The 22410-nt window shown below is 38.1% G+C and overlaps 1 protein-coding gene across 1 annotated transcript; it reads left to right on the top strand.

Moving 5' to 3' along the window:
* The first annotated feature begins 2981 nt into the window (after window positions 1–2981).
* LOC145766600 (acyl-CoA synthetase short-chain family member 3, mitochondrial-like) lies at window positions 2982–22360 on the top strand. The gene is made up of 15 exons (XM_082578318.1): window positions 2982–3095; window positions 11545–11678; window positions 12539–12683; window positions 13353–13436; window positions 14606–14715; window positions 15176–15305; window positions 15641–15862; window positions 16468–16563; window positions 17384–17535; window positions 18088–18290; window positions 18621–18766; window positions 18993–19115; window positions 19621–19720; window positions 20227–20396; window positions 20956–22360. Exons 1-15 carry the CDS (start codon window positions 2997–2999, stop codon window positions 21031–21033), a joined length of 1992 nt encoding a protein of 663 aa, XP_082434444.1. The 5' UTR covers window positions 2982–2996; the 3' UTR covers window positions 21034–22360.
* The last annotated feature ends 50 nt before the right edge of the window (window positions 22361–22410 follow it).

Below are 22410 nucleotides of genomic sequence, written 5' to 3'. Positions count from 1 at the left end.
TTGTCCCACAGGCCCCTAACTTTGAATTGATTGTCAAAACTTCGTTTAATTGTTTTGCCAAAATGAACTAAAACGTTTGAACGCTCCCAGGTGCGAGGAACCCGCGAAGATGGCTCGAACAGTTTGCAAGCTTATGAATGGTGGTTCACGCAAGACAGCAAATGTAGGCTATTTGAATTGATGTCATCACTTGATTGTGGTTAACAGTTTCTAGTTATAATAATAATAATTTATTTGCATCAGACAAAGCTGTCCATATCCAAAACAAAACAACAAAATAATACACAAACTGCAAATGCACAATATCAAATTGTCCAATGATATTGATGTGCATTATTTCTGTGTTGTGTACATGCTATCCAAGTTAATGCACAATACGGCAATAGTCGTTGTCTTTCTTATTTTGTCCGTTCTTTATGTAACTTTATTATGTAATAGGCAATAAACTTATGAAATATTGGTACGTTTGTAAAAAAACATAACAAATACCACTTTAATGAAACGATCAAGTGAAACAGCCAGTGCAAAACAAACATTCTCATGCAGTAACACAGCATTGTTCAATACAATGTAGACAGCATAATAAGCCCTTCAGTTAGACGAGCAGATTTCGAGTTTCACATCCCGTAGCACAGTCTCTATATTACTAATATAGAGACTGTGCTATATTAGTAATAGCACTGCTCTCTATTACTGGTATGTTAGTAATATAGAGCACATAATATACCAGTAATATAGAGCACAGAGACTGTGCTCTATATTACTGGTATATTAGTAATATAGAGCACAGTCTCTATATTACTAATATAGAGACTGTGCCCGTAATATAGAGACTGTGCCCGTAGTGTCAAGATATCCCTGGGCCCATCGTTGATTTTTTAAAACTTCATGCTTGGATGATTTGTCAAATCGCAATCGGATTGCTGGAGCCGAATGTTCTGCTTTATGCAGCATTAATTGCAGCATTCACCAATCATATGTTCTGCAACGTGTTCTGCAACCAGCTTAAAGTGTAGGCCTGTAGGCTGTAGCCACTGATAAAAATGCTTCCACCCAGGTGTAGAATTTTGGCGAAAATTGTACGTTGGAGAATGTGTTCCTCTTGGCACCAAACAGTGGATCGGTAAAAGTAATGGTCCTTGGATATAGCCTACTACCTTTTGAGACCTCCAACCAGACAGAGTACAAGCCAAGTAGATTGATTGAACTGAAGGTGGTTTTGAATTCTGTTAGTTTATTTTAGTGTGCAAATATATTTCAATCCTAAGCAGAGCAGGTGTAGAGACAGTTCAGTGGACACCGAAGTCAGCAAGGCTTGAAGTGATAAATCTGTACAAATACTGGTAATATTATTATTATTTGTATCAGACAAGAACATCCATAATAGTCTGAATGAATAAACTTGTGACAATTATGCAGAAAATAACTCAACTAGTATGTCTTATTTAAATAGAATAGAATGAATGAGTGAGAATAGAATGGAATGAGAATACACTATTTACCGTACAATTAGCCAATGGACAAGAAATATTGTTTATTTTATAAACTCTTTACTCTTTTCTATTTTTTGATGAGCAAATACATGTTCACTTTGCTAAACTGTTCTACTGATATAGGAAAGCAAACAAAAACCAATTTTCCTGTTTATATCAGTTGGTTTCAAAATATATTTGTGTAGGCCTGCCTGCCACATCTGCTTCTTCAAAGAGATGTTTTTCAAGTGCAGGTTTAACTGCCACCAAGTTGAGATCCCGTTTGACTGGTGAACATTTAGAAAGCCTAAATTTGTTACACTGCAATAAGCATTTTTTGTGATGTTCATTGTTTTTGTAAACTCATAAAAATCATTAAAATGTGTCGATGGTTAAAACTGTCGATTATTCTAGAACAGATATCTGTATTCTATATTCGGTTTCGATATTCTAGAATATTCTAGAAATATTCTAGAATACCTAATTATTCTATTTTACCCATTCCTATATATGGCATATTTCTAAAACATGAAAAACATATTTCTGTCGCCTTCTCATGAGTTACGGTGGGTCTTTGTACTTGTAGACCCAATTTCAAGTATGAAAACTGTCATAAATCTATTTGTTAAATTTGTTTTTCTGGAAAGAATAGGCCTAATGGACTAAATAAAATGCAATTGTTTTTGTACAATCTGATAAACCATTGAGTTTGTGGACAAAGAGATTTTAATTTGGTTAAATGCAAGTTTTCATTGAAAGCAACGTAATGATATGTTAACATAATTACACAGTTTACATAGTTTTATAGGTTTTTTAGAAACAATAAGCACTGTTTGGTTGGCTAATACTTGATGTACCCAAATTATACAAAATTGTAAAATAAAATTAATACCAGGGCTGGCGCAAGCATTAGGTGAACTAAGCAGCGGCCTAGGGCATAGAGCTCAGCATGATATAAATTTTGACCAGCATTTAATTTTGAACCGGTGTTTAATTGTGGAAAAAGCTAACCAAGAAAGGCGATCTGGTAGTAAGACATTTCCTCAAGTGGGTGATCTACCTAATCAAAAGCAATCACTAAGAAAACAAATCAATAGTTTTTTTGCTAAAGTTTAAACTTTAAAATCATTTGACTAGGCTGTCACTCACAGTTCAGTATTTCAATAAAATTTTATGTTGTAGAATTGGTTTTCATCCATTTGCATTCATCTGTACAACCAAAAACAAAAAATTACATTTTAAATGAAACTTAATACTGTATAGCTATTTTGCATTAATTTTGCATCTGTACATTAATTTAATTAATAGCAATTCAAGTTACACATAAATCATACGGTAACTGTCATTATTCACTTGTCACAGTCAAAAGCGTTGAGCAATGGGGCACAGAAATTAAAGCTTGCCTAGGGTGCAAAATAGCCGTGCATTGATATTTCTTTCATCTTATCTAAAAACAATTGTGTTGTGTTCATAGAAAGGTTTCAAAACAAATGTTTTATTTCAGGTTATATAAGGTATGAAAACATGTCATTGTCTACCAAACTAAAGTCATGGCTATTAATCAAGAACATCTCTAACTCACTGAATTATTTTCACAGACGGCTTGTTCATGTTGGTCATGAAGTATGTTTTCTTGTTTGTTTACTTTGTAATATTGAAATTGTGCACTGATATATCATAATTATCTGTTGCCATTAGCCAAAGTGTTTTTTTCACTCCATTTTTTGTTTTAATAGTATGAGAAGTTGGGATCATCTGACTGACTCACTAAATGATCTTTTGCTGTTCCTGGCTAAAAAGATTGAATTGAATTGTCCAACACTGAGTGGACTTTAGTGTTTTTCCATGTTTGTGAATGGTATGTTGTTGTGATGTACAATAGGGTGCGGCTGATGCCCCGACCTGAAGCAAAACACCCTAACTTTTTTTTATAGGTGACACTTGGTACAAAAACAATATTTATGAAGTTTAAGACCAATCTATTAATGTTTAGGGGGTCCAGATTTGAATTGAAAATTAAGAAATTGTTGCTTAATCGGGTAGTTTTACAGTACTACACAGTCCTTCATTTATCATGGTAAATTCTGTATTTAAGGTCATCTAGGCTCCACAGTTGCAATGTTTGACACAGCATTATTATGTTCCATACTATATTTTAACAAGTAGAGTTTTGCAAGCAGACAGCCAAACACTATATTGAGAAGTAATGTGGCAACCTATTGCAAAATATGCTTCAAGTAATTGCTGGAGAATGCAAGTATTTAGCAGTAGAACAACATAGTCTGCGTATTAACCAGTACAACACACAACTTTTATTAAATGTGAGTGGCTGAAATCTTCCTGGTCACTACTTGTCAGCTTTACCTTAAGAATCGCTAAAAGTGAAAGTATGCCTCTGTGATGTCATAATACCTTCAAAATGACTTACCACTATTTAGTTCAGTCAAATACCTCCAGTTTCAGTCTAGTAAGTGTAGATCATTTCTAAGGCATTGTTCCCAGGTTGAGATAAGGTTAAATGTAAGGAGAGTCGTTACAGAGTCAGACTTAATTATTGGTTAACTAGAGCACTTCTATTTGAAGACAAGGCTCGATGATGCTGAGCTTGCTGGCTGTAATGCCCTCGGTGTTCAGCTACAGAACGGTGGGCCGTCAGTACTTTTCGACAAAGGAGCTGCCTTGCCCTGAGAAGGGCGTTTTCCTATGTACCCTGCGCTGAACCCGGGCCTGGTTTGCTCGGGTGTGACTAGCTTCGCTTTGCATATCTCTTTTCTGTCTTGAAGATATGGTACTGACAGGAGGGACCACGAGAAGGTGCTCGTTCTTCCCCCCAAGAACGCAGAAGAACTTGGTTTAAGTGCGGAACACTGGACGAACCACATGTGGAGCACGGAGTGGCAAAACCACACCTCCACCCTCCGTGACTTCATACTCGACGCCGATCCCCGTCCACCGAGGATGTCCCCCACAAGGTTTGCTTGGGTCAAATGGGTCAGGTTTAACCACATGCGAATTAATGTCATCCACCACTGCCTAACCCACCGGCCTCCAAACAGTGCACATGGTCTGAGGGTCCTGGACGACGAGACTGCTGAGGGGCTGATGATTTCCTGCCCTGCTATCTAGCCTGAAAAGATCTGCTCTTATGCCGATGATGAAGACAAGGCTCCTAACCATTTTAATTGTGATAACTTAGGAATGGTGAATAACCTTAGACATTTAGTATGCTATTATATGGTGAAACATTTATAGAATCGTATTTATCAATTGCAGATCAGAATCAATACATGTAGTTTGCATTCAGTTGGTAGGATATTTAATCGAAAAAAAGTTTGCTAGGCTATGTCTGTAGTAATTCCTGACTTCGATGGTCAGTAATTTAAACTGAGACACAACATAAAACACTAACTGATAACAACTAAATGGTTTATTACATAACATCAGAATTGAGTAGTTCTGCTGTACTGATATCAGTTGTACTGCTGTAGCCTACCAGCAAATATATCATAATGGCAAGCAGTGTTGCCACTTGATTACAAATAAAAATATATAATTCATATTACTACATCCCCATCGCTTCAAAGAAAAACACACAACGGCCATGGGCCAATAACTGATTTACACTTAACGCAAATGCATGGTAACGTAGGCGATTAACAAAAGATGAAGCGTGCAATACGCTTTTATGATTGGTATCTAACTGGAGTCTTTACAATTCTCCCGGAGCGAGTCTTTCTAGGCTGTGGCGAGATGGTCGGTTGTGGACTTGCATTAGCCGGGAGCTGTGTTGGCTCGGAGGAAAGGACGTCATTGCTGGAATGCTCGCGAAGGTGCACGCGGTTACGCACAATCTCGTTGCCGTTTTCTGTAGCAACTCGGTACGATCGCTCACCCTCTTGTGCGACGACTTGTGCTGGTTGCCATTCGTTTGATCGATTGATGACTCGTACCGGTTGACCTTCATAAAGCATTGGCAATGGTTTCGTTCGCTTATCCGCATACTCCTTTTGCTTTTCTGACGATTTTGTCATTTGGTTGCGGTACATTTCCCCTTTTTCGTCAGTGCTATGGCTGGGCAACGCTGTAGGGATCGGACGACCGAAGATGAGCTCTGCGGGACTAGGTAGAACATTATCAAGTGGGGTAGCACGAATATTTAAAAGAGCACAATCAATATCGTTTCCACTTTTAAAACATTTTTTCATGATCGGTTTAATGTATTTAATTTGTCGTTCGATGAAACCATTAGACTGGGGATATTTTGGCGAACTAGTTGTGTGAGTGATTCCCCATTTTGTACAAAATTCATTATATTTACTCAGAAATTGTGGACCGTTGTCAGAAATGATTTCACATGGAACACCAAACATACTAAATACTTCCTTAGTTACAGTGATGATAGCATCGGCTGTCAGAGATGACAGTTGTTTTATAACAGGGTATCGACTATAGTAATCACAAATTATAAGAAAATGTTTGCTATTAATTTCAAATAGGTCGGTGCCTAATTTCGACCATGGGTGCATTGGTTTTTCATGCATCATCATGGGTTCCTTGCTTTGATGTGGCAGTAGTTCCTGGCAGTGTGTACAGTTCTTGCACACCATTTCTATGTCTTTGTAGATCTTTGGCCAGTAGACGCTTTCCTTTGCCAACAATCTGGTTTTTTCGATACCTTGATGACTCTGATGCAACTGATTTAGAATACAAGTTCGGAGTGTTTCTGGGATTATTACCTGCTTGCCTTTAAAAATTACACCATTTTCGAGGCCCAGTGCTTCTCTGTAGCTCCAAAATTGCCTTAATTCTGGGGGTACAGATTTGATGTTCTCTGGCCATCCTTGGTATATCAATTCGGACAGTCCTTTTAGGATGTGGTCTTTTGAAGTTTCTTCTTGGATCTGGATTTTCTTCTTTTGAGAAAAGTGCATTAAGTCAATTTCAATACTTTCAACGTGTTGGTCGAAGTCAATGTCTTCGCGTTCGTCTGGGTCAGGCAATCTGGAAAGTGTATCTGCTAATGTCATATCTTTCCCAGGACGGTACATAATATTGTAGTCGTAACCTTGAATCTTCAACATCATTCGTTGTAGCCTAGGGGGTGCAGAGTGAATAGGTTTTTTCAAGATCACCTCAAGAGGCTTATGGTCCGTCACCACAGTAAACTGTCTGCCATATAGGTAGTGACTGAAGCGTTGGATGCCAAAGACTATTGCTAAACATTCTCTTTCAATATTTGAATAATTTGATTGAGTTGTAGTGAGAGTCTTACTTGCAAAACAGACGGGACCGTCTTTCTGGACAAGTGTTGCGCCAAGTCCTTTAAGAGATGCATCGACTTCAACGCGGACCTCCTCCTTGGGATTGTAGTACTGCAAGCCTATGTTGTCTGCCACTAAGTTTTTTATAAAACTAAAGGTCGTGTCATGTTCTGTGTGCCATTCAAATGGAACATGTGGTTTCAGAAGATCTCTCAAAACTTCTGCTTGTTTAGAGAGGTTTGGAAGATGGTTTGCAAGGTATGTTGTCAGTCCTAAGAACCGTTGTACATCCTGTTTGTCTTGTGGTCTTGGCATCTTCTTTATTGCCTCGACTTTTGCGGGGTCAGGGAATACACCTTTGTCTGTGTATAGTCTTCCGAAGAATGCAACTTCTCTGGCTTTTATTATGCATTTCCCCGGGTTCAACTTTAGGCCTTCCTTCCTTGCTACCTGAAGGAATCTTCTCAGTCGCCGGTCGTGTTCCTCTTCAGTGGGACCATGTATGACAATGTCATCTGATATTCCGACACATCCTTCACATTGGTCAATTATTTCGTCCATTCTTCTTTGAAAAATGTCTTGACTTACACAAAGTCCGAATGGTAGTCTTTTGAAACAGTATCTTCCAAACGGTGTTCGGAATGTAGTTAGTTCTTGTGACGCTTCTGTTAGCTTGACACTCCAGTATCCGGATTTGGCATCAAGCTTAGAAAAGAACTTTGAGTTTGTAAACGCAGGTGTGATTTCTTCTATAGTTGGAATCTTGTGTGGGCAACGTTTGAGTGATTCATTCAGCTTTTTTGGGTCTATGCACATTCTTAACTTGCCATCTTTTTTTATTGCGTATGTCATTGAAGAGCACCAATCTGTGTGATGATTTATTTTTTTGATTACATCTTGACTTTCCATGTAGTCTAATTCTGTCTTTATTTTATCTTTTAGGTGCAAAGCGCATTTTCTTGGAGCATCTATAAATGGGGTGGCTCCAGGCTTTAAGTAAAGGTTTTCCTCATCCTTGAAACAGCCAATCCCATCAAAGCATTCTGGAAATTCTTTGGCGAGTTGCTCCAATGATGTTACTTTGTGGCTTTGTGGAGGAATCTTCATGTCTGTTTCATCAATATTGAGTTTGACTAGATTTAACAACTGACTTGTAGGGAGACCAACAATTATAGGGCCTGAAACATCAACTACATAGAACTTTTGACATATGTTAGTGTCGCTTCCTTGCTTTTGAAGGTTCAAAAGTATGGAGCCTAAACAAGGTATGTTGTTACCGGAATATCCTGTGAGCTGAGCACTGGGTTCAGGGTTTGCAATACTGTCAACTCTACAATTTCCAAACATTTGCCTGAATGTCCGCATTGGCAATGTGTTACCTCCAGCACCGGTATCAACTTTTACTCGCATTTTACCAAAAACATTAGGTTGTGAATGTTGAATACATAGGGTAGTAAATGCTTCTTTTGAAACAGCTACATGTGATTTTAAATCGTTAATGCAAAGTGGGTGAAATATGGGAGTTTCTTCTTCTTCTAAGAACAACTCATTTTGCTTATTTCTTACCTTTGGGTATTTATCCTTGTCGTAAGGTCTTCTTCCCTGGTATGTTTGCTTTGGGGCTGGACGTGACTGCTGGGACTTCTTTTTACACATGTTTTTCCAGTGATTTCGTCCCCCACATGCATGACAGGTCGCTCCGTAGGCTGGACAGGCATTCTTTTGGTGCTTCCGTCCACAACGCTGACATTCTCTATTTGCTCTAATTGCATCAATGTTGTTCATTTGTGAGCTTTTCATCTTTTGCAGGGAGGCATTGGAGGCTTCTACTGCTTCATATTGCAAACCTCTTTGCTGAACTTCTACTATTGAATGTCCCTTGGGTTTGGTCATAAGTTCCTTTCTGAATTCTTCATACTTGGTTGAGACTATGACCATTTCGATTAATCTTTCATCTAGTTCGTCATCGTTAAACTCACATCTTTTGGCTTTTTCTCTTAGGTGAGATAGATATGAGGTAATTGATTCATCTCTTTGTTGATGAAGCTGAGAGAATTCGAGTCTGTGAATTCTGAAATTCACTTTGCTTGATACATCGATTTGTGATTCAATTAGATTCCAAATGTGGGTTGGATCTCTCTGTTGTGCTGCTGTCAGTCCTGATGAAAGTATTCGCCTCATACCTTCATCTCCTAGGGCTATGCGGATCTTCGTAGCCTTTCTATTAGGGTCGGTTATGTCATTATCTTCAAAAAACAGTTCGATTCTCGCTTTGAAAGCATTGTAAGAGTCTATCAGTGGCTGGTGCTGCCAGTCCATCATTGGCATTTTTGAAGCCATGTTTAATGATAGCCCAGTTCGATGCCTTAACTCCAACAGGCTGCTTGAATGCAGGTTATTTGGTCTTCTTGACTTCTTAACTTGCTTTTACCGCTGCCACCATGTAGTAATTCCTGACTTCGATGGTCAGTAATTTAAACTGAGACACAACATAAAACACTAACTGATAACAACTAAATGGTTTATTACATAACATCAGAATTGAGTAGTTCTGCTGTACTGATATCAGTTGTACTGCTGTAGCCTACCAGCAAATATATCATAATGGCAAGCAGTGTTGCCACTTGATTACAAATAAAAATATATAATTCATATTACTACAATGTCTTCTCATGCACAACATGACCCTCGGTATGTTTTACTCGCTACGGTTCCCACAAACGTAGATCAACATATCAAAGGTAGCAAGTTACCAACCTACAAGTAAGTGATTTTCAAAGTAATTCAAACAAGGTTATCAGGAAGGCAGCTAATTGTACAGTTGAGCAAGTTTTTACGTTTTATGGTTCAAGCCTGTTCTGGAGATTCTTTGAAGCTCAATCTTCATCCATCTCAGTCACACAGATACAGAGTTGAAACAGCGCAACATATTTCAGAAAAAATTCTCTCCGCGTGGTCACCACCTGCTGTTGGTGCTTTACATTGCGATGGAAAACTTCTGGAGATTTTAACCAGCAAGTAAAAGAAAGATGAAAGGCTCCCAATTTTGATATCTGGCATCGGTGGCAGTAAATTGTTGGGTGTTCCAAAAATCCCAACCCATTCAACAGAAAAAGATGGAGCACTTGTGTCCAAAGTTACCATGCAGTTGCTTAAAGATTGGCATTGCAAAGATTTTGTGACATCTCTTGCTTTTGACACAACAAGCTGTAATACAGGGCATAAAACTGGTGCTTGTATACAACTTCAAGAAGATATGTATGAAGTATATACATACTTCAAAAGTTTGCCATAATTCTGCAAAAATTTCAGAAATTTTGTTGTAGGAAGTATGCAAAATTACCTCTAAATTGACACACTGGTTCTAAGTGAAACCTAAGTTGCTGTTCGCAGCATAAAAACTATAATTTGCAATGATTTACAAAAATTAACTGGTATCACATGAACATATAAAAATTACGCAAATTTTGTTAAACATAAATCACTCAATTTAATGTCAAAATTGAAATTTGGGAAAATCGATAATCCTATAAAAGTTTGATTGCAATCTGGACCCCCTAGACCTTATTCAATTTTGCTGAAACTTCATATTTAAGCTTTGTACACCAAGCCTCACTTCCAAAAAAAGTTAGGGTTGTTACGATCAAGTTTTAAATTTTACAGGGCATCAGCCACACCCTAATGTACAATAAGCATATTGTCATATAATCTGATTGGCAAATAAAGTTATTTCTTTCTTACAAAATTTGCCATATCCTATTTCAAGTTACGGTACCGTAAGTACTTTATTTACAGCAAACAACAGCCATACTGACATGTATATGGCTCTACTTTTGTGGTACAAACTATGCTCCTGAATGCTGTACTGTAGCAGATGGTGGTGATAACATAATGCTCTTTATTGAAAATGTTCAGTAAAATACAATGTTTGCAGCGAGTTTCAAAATTATCTGAATGTGTCTTATAATATTTGAAATATTATTGTTGTGCGTTGCTCAAGCATTTGCCCTGACAGTCAAACCATTGTTGCTTGACTTGGTGGTGTTTTTTTCACTAAGTTGGGCACTTATTCAACTGTGTTATTGTGGCAGGCAATGATTTGTATCCATCAGCCCATACCACATAAGAATGTTTGCATTGACCAAGTCAATGCTGCTATCGCACACAAGAAATTATTGCGTATACCAGTGTATGTTGCACAATTACAAATGAAAAGCTCGATGTTATCAAGTTATACAGTTTTCACGTTAAGCAGTGAATAATTTTTCTCTTACATAAATGCATGGCCTTTTTGTTGAAATAACTACTGGGGCAAGACTATTTATATATATGAGATAACCCTTTTTATGGGCTTATTTTTGTGTGTGTCGATGTGTAGCTAGCTTAATGCATAATTATATAACATTTTGAATGATAAAAGCTTGACAAGTTTCATGGTGCATCATGTATGAATTTCATTAATTATATTCGTTAAGTATTACTTTTATTGATTACAATTTTTTCGTTATTGAATTGTTGACATTTTTAATAGGCCTATAATATTCTACTTTGATAAATTTTTTTGTCACCATCATCATGTAGCCTACAGTGCCCAGGAGCGTAGTTTGCAGTGTAGATATGATACTATGTCATCATGTTCCTTCCTCGTATTAAGGGTTGGATGCAATGTGCCATTGTTCACAATCATGACCTTACGTACCTCACCATTTTCGTAATTTAACTTTGTCCAATTGGAGATGGTTGTTGTCCAAGTCATTCCTGTTCTGCCAATTTTTCTCTTTCCATTTTATTTACTGTTTCTTTGTTTTCAGCTGTCATATAAAGAGCATTACAGAAGAAGTATTTATGACACCGAAAGTTATTGGGCAGAAGCAGCTCATAAATTGGTTTGGAACAAACCTTGGAACAAAGTTATAGATAATTCCAATCCACCATTTACAAAATGGTAAGCCCAACCTGACAGATTGTTAATTTGGATTCAAAATTACTTGTAAGTTTAAATCTTTATCTTCGGACTGAGAAAACCTCTGATATGTTGTTTTTGGCACTTGTAGAGATTTTGAACCACTGACGCCGCCCAATTGCCGAAATTGGCAGAGTGAAGCTTCCAAAAGTTGTTGAAGTGTTGCTGTCTGTAAATTATCCCATCCGGTGAATGGAAAGCAATCATGTATCACTAGAATCTTGTGACTAGATGAAAGCAGTCCAAAAATGCATTGTTGAAGCATACACCTTGAGAACCAAACCAGCATCACTTGATCTTTTTGTGTGTACAAGGTTGGTGCTTAACCACTGAGCTATCGGGGCAGACATGCTTCCACCTCACCTACTGCTATTCCCATAGCTTCACTGCTTGCAACTTGCAAGCATAAATCATTAGTACAGTACTCAAACAACCACTGAATATTAGTTTTAACCTTACGGGTTTGACAAGTTGGTTTTTAATCCATTTGGAAAAGTCCAGTGTCACTGTCATTATTTTCCACAATATCATTGTCAAAGATATCTCATCTAGTCTGTGGTTTTCTTAAACAGATTTTTTGTTGCAACTTAAGTCATTATTTTTCTAATAGAAATTTGTATGAATTTCATAGTTTCCTCACAAAAATATGATATAAAAACTTCTATTTTTACAACACATGATTATTATGTTTGCACAGTATATTATAGCCTGCCCTACAGTATGCTATTGCTATAATGATCATTGATCATGCCGATTAACTTTTTTTTTCTGTGTAACGGCATCGTGAATGGTGTAGGCTTGCAATTTTTTTTGACAGATTAAACGAATTGCTAACATGACAGGTTTACAGAAGGAGAGATTAGCCATTGCTACAATTGCGTGGATCGTCATGTGGATGAAGGAAATGGCGACCAAGTTGCGATCATCCATGATAGTCCTGTCACTGATAGCATTGAGAACGTAACATATAAAAGTTTTCAAAATCAGGTAGTGTTGTTATTATTTTCGAAGCTTTTTCCATGGACTGCAAACTTACACGACATTTACAGACTGTTTGAGTTGTTTTGTTTGATTGTTGGAGTTCGCCTCGGCCCTCGAGAGCTCAGCGGTTAAGTGCCCGACTCAAGTTCACGCGGCGCTGGTTCAGTTCTCGGGGTATGCGCTTGAGCAGCGCATTTCAGGATTGCTCTCCTTTCAGCGGCACCTAGTGGATGGAATAATTTCCCGGCAACAACACTTCAACAATCGGAAATTTCACTCTGCCAATCTCGGTAACCGGCCCTGCGTCAAAAGCCTCTGCAAGTATGCAAAACTACGGTACCAGGAGTAACCTAACAAACGCTTTGTCAGTCGAAGGATAAAGTTTCAAAACCAAACCAACCTTTTTTAAGTTTTCAGTAAAAGCTATTTTAAGCATTAGCTTCATGGACTCATGGCATTATATTATGTTTTATGTAAAACTATTTGATCTGATTTATTCACTTATTAACTGCTTGATTGAAAGCTGGAAATTGATTTTTCAATTGTTTTTTTTTGACAATTCATTAAACTTGCCTGTAAAATATAACATTGATGTAAACTTTAAAAAACTAATAACTGCTTTTTTATTGTGCATTATTATTGATTGTATGCTTTCATTTAACCAAATACTTTCAGGTTTCCGCCCTTGCTGGTTCTTTGTCGGACATCGGTGTAAGAAAAGGAGACAGGGTGATGGTCTACATGCCAATGGTTCCTCAGGTTGCTATTGATTGCTTTTTAAGTGTGCCTTTCATTTGACTTTAAATCAGTGGTTGTTTACCCTTTTCGACATGCAGCACATGTAAAAACTATTTTTAACATTTTGTTACAAGTTAAGTTGTAAATAAAGCTTCATGTTTGGTTTCATTTCCTAATTTTTCTTTGGAAACTTTGCTGTTGAAAAACTTATTTTGAATATTTGTAGCAAATATATAGTCTTCAATTGTCTTCTCGTAAATTATGCAAACGCAATGATATTGACTGAACTCGCTCCTCCTTCGCTTGTTATTGAATAGACTATTATATATTTATGTTTGCAATCTCTTTTAACGTTATTTCAACATTACATTTCGTTTTTTCTATGGAAATACAAGCGTGACTGTGATTTTCAAAGCACTAATCGTATGCTTGTGGGTGGTTTCACTTCCTATAATTTTTCATGGTTGTTTTGCACACTTACAGACTGTTGCTCTTGAAAGTTTTACTGTTCGAACCTTTAGGTTCGATAAGATGTGTTTGAAAAGCAGAATTTAATCTATCTTGCCGTAGTGTAGTATCCAGGCTTTACGCCAAGTGGTTAAAGATTTTTATTAAGTGGATCGAAAGGCAAGAAATTCAATCTTGTATCCAACTTCAGTCACACCTGTCAAGGCCTTGTCATAAACAAAGCCTCATGCTCTTGAGCGGTGTCAAACCGACTGCTTTCGTGTGCCATACCAGGACTTCCACCTCTTTATTATGCACTACGCAGCCGACGTAATGTAGTCATAGAGCAAAAGTTTGAGTGTTCAAATGACGATTAGCAGACGTTGAATCAATGTTAAAAAAGCCGGATTTCCTGGCTGGTTGTATTTTATAGATCTGCATTTGTGTGATAACCGCTTTTGTGTATCATACAGTAGCTGGCCACTTGCAAGCGAATTATGACAGTTTTGTAAGGTTGTATAATTCGAATACTGTACCTGCAAGAATTATAAACTCGGGTCTCATTCATTGTGTCGTTCAGTAAAAGCATTTAAATGCCCATTGAAAGTTTCATAATTATCTCTGCAATGTGCACAAGTTCACTTTGTAACTTTACATTCGCACAAAACGGTAATATATTTTATTTTCGAATGAATTATGTTGAAGATCTTGGACTGTCGAAGTTCAAAATCTATTATCTTCAGGCGGTGGTGGCAATGCTTGCAGCGGTGAGGCTGGGTGCCATCCATGTCGTTGTATTTGGTGGATTCGCTGCCAAAGAACTTTCTGTTCGTATAGACAACTGCAAACCAAAGTAAGATGATTTTCTGATAGATAGGCCAGACAGAAACGCTCCGACTGTTCAATATAATTATGATGTATGCTGATAAGTACACTGACGTCTTTGGATCGACAGGTACAAATTATGTGAACACTGAACATGTTTCTTGAATATGAACGAAAGGGATTTCATTGATCATGGTTTAAGCCTACCGTTTTGCTTTAACTGAAGTAGATTGAGACGAAAGTGCCTAACCCACACAATTGTATAAGCAAAAAAATAATAAAGTCCAGGATACATCTATAATTCTATATTAGATAACCTATTGTAGACTCCCCAATTACGTCTAGCACACAAATACGTGCAAAAGTAGGGTTAGGTTTTTCGAAAAACATCTTAGCTTCCTGATGCGTCTTTACAAAATGAAATGTTGTCTGATGCACCAGTGCAATACATGACACGCTGCTTAAATTGTGATATATTTTCAATGCAGAGTTATAATCTCTGCCAGTTGCGGGGTAGAGCCATCTCGTACCATCAACTACAAACCTATCATTGAACAAGCCATCTCACTGTCAAGTCATAAACCGTTGAAAACTATCGTATACCAACGACCTGGATTGGTAGGTGCCACGGTTTCGCATCATACTCACGACTTATCCATATTAAGCCAAACGTTTGATGACGTTAATGCAGTGTTAAAAGGTTAACTTTTTCTCGGTGGGTATGGGCACTGGGCAGGGTAAGTAACTCTGATGTTACTCTTTGAGATAATGAATGACCTTAAAAACTGTGAGTTAACTTTTGTAAATCATTTCTGATGTTGTTGCTTCAAATAAATATATTTTATTTCCATAAACATGTTTTTAAACCTGCTTTTTACAAACACATCGATGGGTGATGACATTCTATGGCGCTACAACAGCGGGAATACTACAACACTTATTTTGTTTTTCAGGAGCGGGCAAAGTTGGTCAAAGAACACGACTTAGACTGGAGTGAAGTCATGAGCAAGGAAATGCGACACGACTGTGTTCCTGTTGAATCAAGTCACCCTTTGTACTTGCTTTACACTTCCGGTACAACTGGGATGCCAAAAGCTGTCGTCAGACCTACTGGTGGACATTCGGTCGTATTGCATTGGAGCATGAAGAACATATACGGCGTTAACCCTGGTGAGGTATGTTTGCGTTTTTAAGTTTAAATATGTTTTTTGGCTTATGAATTGTTTGTGTTAAGTTGTGATTAGCTGTGTTCATATGCAGAGCGATACCCACCCAGCAAAGTTTCTTCTTTACATCGTCTCAACTTTGCCAGACGTTGAAACCATTCAAAAAGGCAACTTTTGTTGACTAAATAGTTATTTAGTGCATTTGTACATATTACCTTGATGGCAGGTTTTTCACTTCATAACACAAGATCTTATGACTTTGTGTGTTACATCATGTGAGATGTAGTTTCTTTGAAGGTTTGTTTATTGAATTTTCAATTGAAGGTATTTTGGTCGGCTTCAGACCTGGGATGGATTGTAGGGCACTCCTATATTTGCCATGCTCCTTTGGTTCATGGGAACGCAACCTTAATGTTTGAGGTTTGAATCGCCAAATTTGAACTGGATTTACACGATTTAATTCATGAAACAAAAAGCAGCAAAGCAAATCGGAGTTCACTTCCTGGCTCAATTATGCGTTTAATTCCTGCAGACTCTTAACGCGTGTATTATAATTTCTTTCTGCTTTTCTTGCCTGCTCTATTGAGATGTAATTGTTGACTTGAACGCCCCAGGTTTTCTGGGCGGCCACTGACATGGGCTGGGCAGTGGGCCACTCTTACGGAGCGTACGGCCCAATGTTGCAAGGATCACAATCCATAATTTACGAGGTGATGATTCGCATGCTGCGTGTCTTTGCTGCTTTTTGCTTTCGATATTCTTTTGAGTTGTTTCAGTTTTTCTGATTAACAAAATTGACATGAACTGATACAACAGACAAAAAAGACTGATCTTCCTGGCTCAGTAATAGCTAAAAAAGCATTAAAAAAAGAAAAAAAGAAATTTTGAAATTCAAAAGCTTGAAATGCCATAGCCATTAGCCACTCAAAAGAATTTGAAAGCTTTTCAAGTCAAATTTTTTCAGTGTTTTCTGTTGAGAATATTTTTTAGGTAAATGCATGGCTAATCGTTGCATGTTCGTTGTGGTGTCAGTATACATTGTCATGAAGCACTTTTACCATTACTAGATGACTGACACATTTCTTATGTCAGCCCATAGATTTAATTGTATCCTTCCATTAGCTAGATTAATAAACATTCAATTGTCACAATGAAATCAGTTCTTGTTTGTTACATAATGTTATTAGGAGATAAAATGGCTGCTGTGCAAACTGAACACAATTTCAGCATCATCCTTTGCTAAATATTATGTATTCTGTGACATTAACAACAGCATGTGATTTCTTTTACCATTTTAACTCAAATTAAACCCAAATACATATGCTGCAAGTGTTGAAGTTATCAGTATCAGTTACAAAAAGGAGTGAAGCCAATAGGTCAGATGTGTATGACTTTGATAATAGATGTTCTGGTAATTATCTTTTACTACATTTACCGTAAAATGCATTCCTACACGCTCAGTTGTGTCCTCTTCTTATTCAAATACAATTTTGTTATACATCTAGTTTTCATCTTTACGCTCTTAATCAGGGTAAGCCTGTTGGCACACCTGACGCTTCCACCTTCTTCCGGGTGATAAGTGACCACAAAGTGGCAGCATTGTTCGTTGCTCCCACCGCGCTGCGTTCAATCAAGCGTGAAGATCCGAACGCCGACATTAGTAAAAGCTACGATTTGTCCAGGTAGGGCTTTATGACATTTCAAATTAAAAATTTTCTTGCGCTGATGTGTGCTCTGTATAAATGTGCTTGAAAAACATCTAAGGGCACTATTTTTTTCTTATTTGTGAAAACTTCAACTTGGTAAATTTCTATCATGCATTGCCTTCAAGCGACTGGGTGAAATCATATTGACACATTATGTTTACCACCAACTTGACCAAGGCAATGGCATAGCAGTGATATGAACGTAGCCGTGCACAATACGCTGCGCCAGTGCCATTTTGATTTATTCTTGACAATGCAGTCAATAATTTCCTGTTCAATTGACGCGTATGTGGCATGTACGTTGGTGGAGTATTGACTTTATAGGTAGAGAGTTACTGAGAAGTCCATACAATTCCCCCAGTTGAACATGTTTACCTGAATCACAACAAAATTAATGACTTGAGCTAAATTAACAGGCTACACATTTTGTTAAATTATTTGAAATATGCCAAATGAATGTGAATCAGCCAGCGCAAGTTGAAGTCTGTTTGTAGTGGTTTATAAATGTAAACATGTTTTCATTGCAAGTATGCGGACCCTGTTTGTCGCCGGTGAACGCTGCGACACTGACACAGCCAACTGGTCCCGAGAAGCTTTTGGGAAAGTGCCCGTTCTCGACCACTGGTGGCAGACTGAGACCGGGAGCCCTATCACGGCCTCTTGTGTCGGGCTGGGACACCGCCCTGATCCACCAGAAGGCAGCACAGGAATGCCTGTGCCTGGCTGGGACCGTAAGTGAAGTGGCATGTCATGCATATATTTTTTTTTTCACTTTCGATTTAATTCAATCTAACAAACAGCTAATCGAACTGATGCGGGGAAATAACATATCGAATTATGTTGGATTTTGTCCAGGAAGGGAGAAAACTACTTTAAAACATATCTTGTTTGGAAGCAGGTTTAATTGTTTGCTGCTTAGTACCCAGATTTTCAATGATATATGTGATATATTTTATGCCTATTTTCTTACTTGTTTAGCGAAATGAAACGGATTGCTACAAGTTAAAAAAACAAAATTGTAGTGAAGACAAGCTGCTTATATGACATTATCATCTCCTCAGTGAAGGTTGTCGACAACGAAGGTAAAGAAGTCCCCAGAGGCATCCTTGGCAATCTTGTGGCAAAATTACCGCTACCTCTCGGCACGTTTCTCACTCTGTGGGAGAATGATGAGAGATTTTTGAACACCTATTTCACTAAGTACAAGGTTGGTTACTTGTTTTCTCTGAAACTAGAAGTCTAGAATTTATGCGAATAAGTTTCTTTAATTCCACGCGGTAGGTCTATGAATAACAAAAAAATCAAGTTTGCAGACAATTGTTTGAAGAGAATAAAAAAAAATTGCTGCCTGAAAGGCAGATGAGGTTACTTTTTAAGACGGCTACTTACATTTTGTCGACGCTTTTCATCGGATGAGTATCGTGTAATTATAGGGATACTACGACACAATGGATGCTGGTATCCAAGATGAGGAAGGATACATTTCTGTGATGTCACGCACCGATGACGTCATAAACGTTGCGGGTCACCGACTGTCATGCGGACATATTGAAGAGGTGGGGCTTGACTTATGTGACTGAAAAGGCAGTTTGTCAACGTAGATAGTTTGCGCTTATTTGCTGGCGCTCCTGCACCAAATGAACGGATTTGTTGTTAAAAGTTTATGGTCCTTGAGAAAGACGTAAAGAAATTAAGTTTTCACGGAAAGTTTGGTTGGACCAGGTTGAAACTTATTTTCTTAATTGTTTTCTCGAAAAGTTGTTTATTTGATTAGGCTTGTTATTTTTTGTGGAAAAGTAGCTTTGCTAAGAATCTAAATCGGCTTAGTTGTCATGAAAAGCGTTAAACGTATTTGGACGTTTTTTTTTCTTAAGATTATGACGTTGATATGTAGATGACAGGTAAGCTAATCTTCAAGTAAATTTTTCGTTTCTTTTATGGTGATTTTGACTCGCAACAAGCCAAAGTGCGGCTGTCAATCACCTCTTATTGACAGTTGGTGAAAGAAATATCATTGGTGGGAACCGAACCCGCAACCTCGTATTTAACGCTCATCTTCAGGTGATCAGTTCTCTTCATGGAGTGATCGAATGCGCGGTTGTGGCGAAAGACGATCAATTGAAAGGCTCCATTCCATTTGGATTCGTTGTAGCGAAAGCAGGTGATAACCGCGTGTTTAATTGCTTTCCTTCAAATAGGTACAGCTTGATTGTGTTATCAATTATATCCTGATTCAGTCGCTCTGTTTTCGCCCCTTTTTTATTTTATGATAATTACTAAGATTCGAAACGACAACTTGACCTCTAAGGGGTTTTATGACATCTCAATTAATCACAGACCCAACAAAAGTTCTCCTAGGCTTTGACACAACCACCAGAAAATGACGGTTCACCGCAAACCGCATAAGAACAAAATAAATGACAAATTTTCCGATAGGGGATGACAACTCGAACAAACTGTCCAAACTGCAATGCCCGAAATCAGTTCACAGACCAGTCTCATATTTGAGTGCCCAGTAACTAAGCTTCAAGTAGGATACCTCACAGCCCGCCAATGCAACAGCGTCTTCATGGATTGGCTAAATAAAAACTGCTTGGACTTCTGGCGTCATACGAAACAACAACATGATGACATCTGCAAATATTTAATAGTTTCTTTTAATTCCAGACTGCGATCACTCCGTTCTTCTGAAGGACATCATTGCTTGCGTGCGGAACGAGATTGGGCCCGTAGCAGCGTTCAAAGACGCGGTGTTCGTTCCTCGGTTGCCGAGAACTAGATCTGGCAAAACACCCCGCAACTCGCTACAAGCCCTCTCCAATCAGAAACCTTACAAAGTAGAAACAATATTTCACAGTTTGAAGTGGTTTCGTTATATTTTTATTAGGATTATGAAGCCAGTTTGTTCTCCTTACATAAAAGCTTTCGTCTGTCCCGTAGCCACTCCAGGAGTATAAAGCTGTCTTTCTGAGACTGAGGTCTTATAGATTACAGAGTGATTTTCCGGGAGCATTAATCACATCAGAGGTCGCGCTCAAATTGTTTCATCATTTTCCGCATTCACAACAATTTCTATGCAAAATACAATTCAACTCAGCTGGTTTCAAAGTGAAGTAACAACTAAGACTTGCAGCATCTGTCTGATCCAAAACAGAAGGCTTGAAATCTAACGTTGAAATTGAACCTGTGCTGAAACTAAGCTGTGGGCAGTGTGGGGTGTGTACAATTGCAGTATATAAAATGCGTCTCTATTGTTGTTTGTGTAACATAGCTAGTCAGTTTATTGCATCTGCAGCATAGCAAACTGTCTATTGTTTCTGACAAACCCACCCTACATTTCACAACAGTAGACAGCGCCAAACCCGCCAACACTAACAGTGATGTTTTTTCTTTTAGATATCGCCAACCATCGAGGATCCGAGTGTCTACCCGGAATTGGAAGAAGCCGTCGCCCGCTACCTCTCCAGCGCCTGATCACCGCCATGTTTTTACAAGATGTTACAAATAATTTGTTGCTTAAATTTATCATGCAGTAATTGTAGTGCAATAATGCTTCAAGGTTTTGTGCTTTTACAATTTATGGGGTTAGTATTTTTTAGCACGTAGTTGGGAATTATTATTTTACTGAAATTGCGCAGAGTGTTTTACAGTATATCAAAATAGTGGTGTTTTTATATGCCGTACAGTTTACATTATGCAAGTTCTTTCGATGAGATCAACTCAACATTCTTACTTCATGACGTTTGTTCAAGTTTTTGGTAGCCATTACATATTTCTTCCTCTCTCCGTAACGTTTAGTATCTTCTGCTACAGTCACAAGAAGTTGCCTCATTAACATTACGCCAGGGTGCTCTTTAAAGGAGGCCTGTACTACATTGTTGCAGAAATGGGGTACCGGTAGCTAAAACTAAATCCACTGCCCACGCAGCCTCACTAGCGAAGTTCCGCAATGTTATAGAAGTCTAATTGTTGAATTAGAATCATTTGAGTCTTATTTTATTTTGAAACAACAGACGAATACCATTTATGCACAAGTTTTGTTTCTGATCAAACTGTTGCTTGATTGCGTACCATCACTGAAGTGGATATGTTTTTCGATGCTTCTGCGAACATCAGCGAATGTTCTTTTTTTTGAATCCTTGAAAATTGAATTTCTATCGTGTTTACTGTTGCATTTGCATGCAGTGTCGCCCATACAATTAGTACTGTATGGAGTGTATAATCTTCTCGGCAAGCCACCTTTCAGCCCTGTGTCGTTTCAACCTTCGCGAAACCGACTTTGTTGCAACTTTGACTTACCTGACCATTCCTTCACCTAGCATCGCAACTGTACTGCCTTTCATCAAGTATTTAACCCGATAAACAATGTATTCCGGGACGCAACTTTACAAAAGGTACCATTAAAAAATCCCCTTTGAGCAACAAAAGAAAAAGGCAAATAGCGAAATTAACTCATCGGTTTGCCACTGCCTGATTTGGCGCAGAGGGTTAGGGCAGGGCGGTGGTGCAGATAGTCATTACTTCGATGTGGGTTTGATTCCCACCAGTGCTATTGCTTTTTTTTCTTCTGCAATTACCAAACAAACTTCGAAGGGGATTTTTTAATGGTACCTTTTGTAAAGTTGCTTCCGGGACCTACCAATTGCTACTGTTTGGCTGAGAAAAGGAATATAATATGGCGTTTTTCTGAATTTAAAACCAAATTTCTGATATCCTCCGCACACGTGTGTGGTAGTAAGCGAATTTCATAGTACTTCTGTTCCATTAACATTGTGCTTTTGATGCTCATACGTGACTAGTTTGTAAGCTTTCATATATGTAACGTTTATACAATACATAGCGATTTTTCTT

The sequence above is a fragment of the Aplidium turbinatum genome, chromosome 3, assembly GCF_918807975.1.
Source record: "Aplidium turbinatum chromosome 3, kaAplTurb1.1, whole genome shotgun sequence".
NCBI lineage: Eukaryota > Metazoa > Chordata > Ascidiacea > Aplousobranchia > Polyclinidae > Aplidium > Aplidium turbinatum.
Note: the sequence above shows the minus strand (reverse complement) of the source record. Positions and strands in the feature narration are given on the sequence as shown.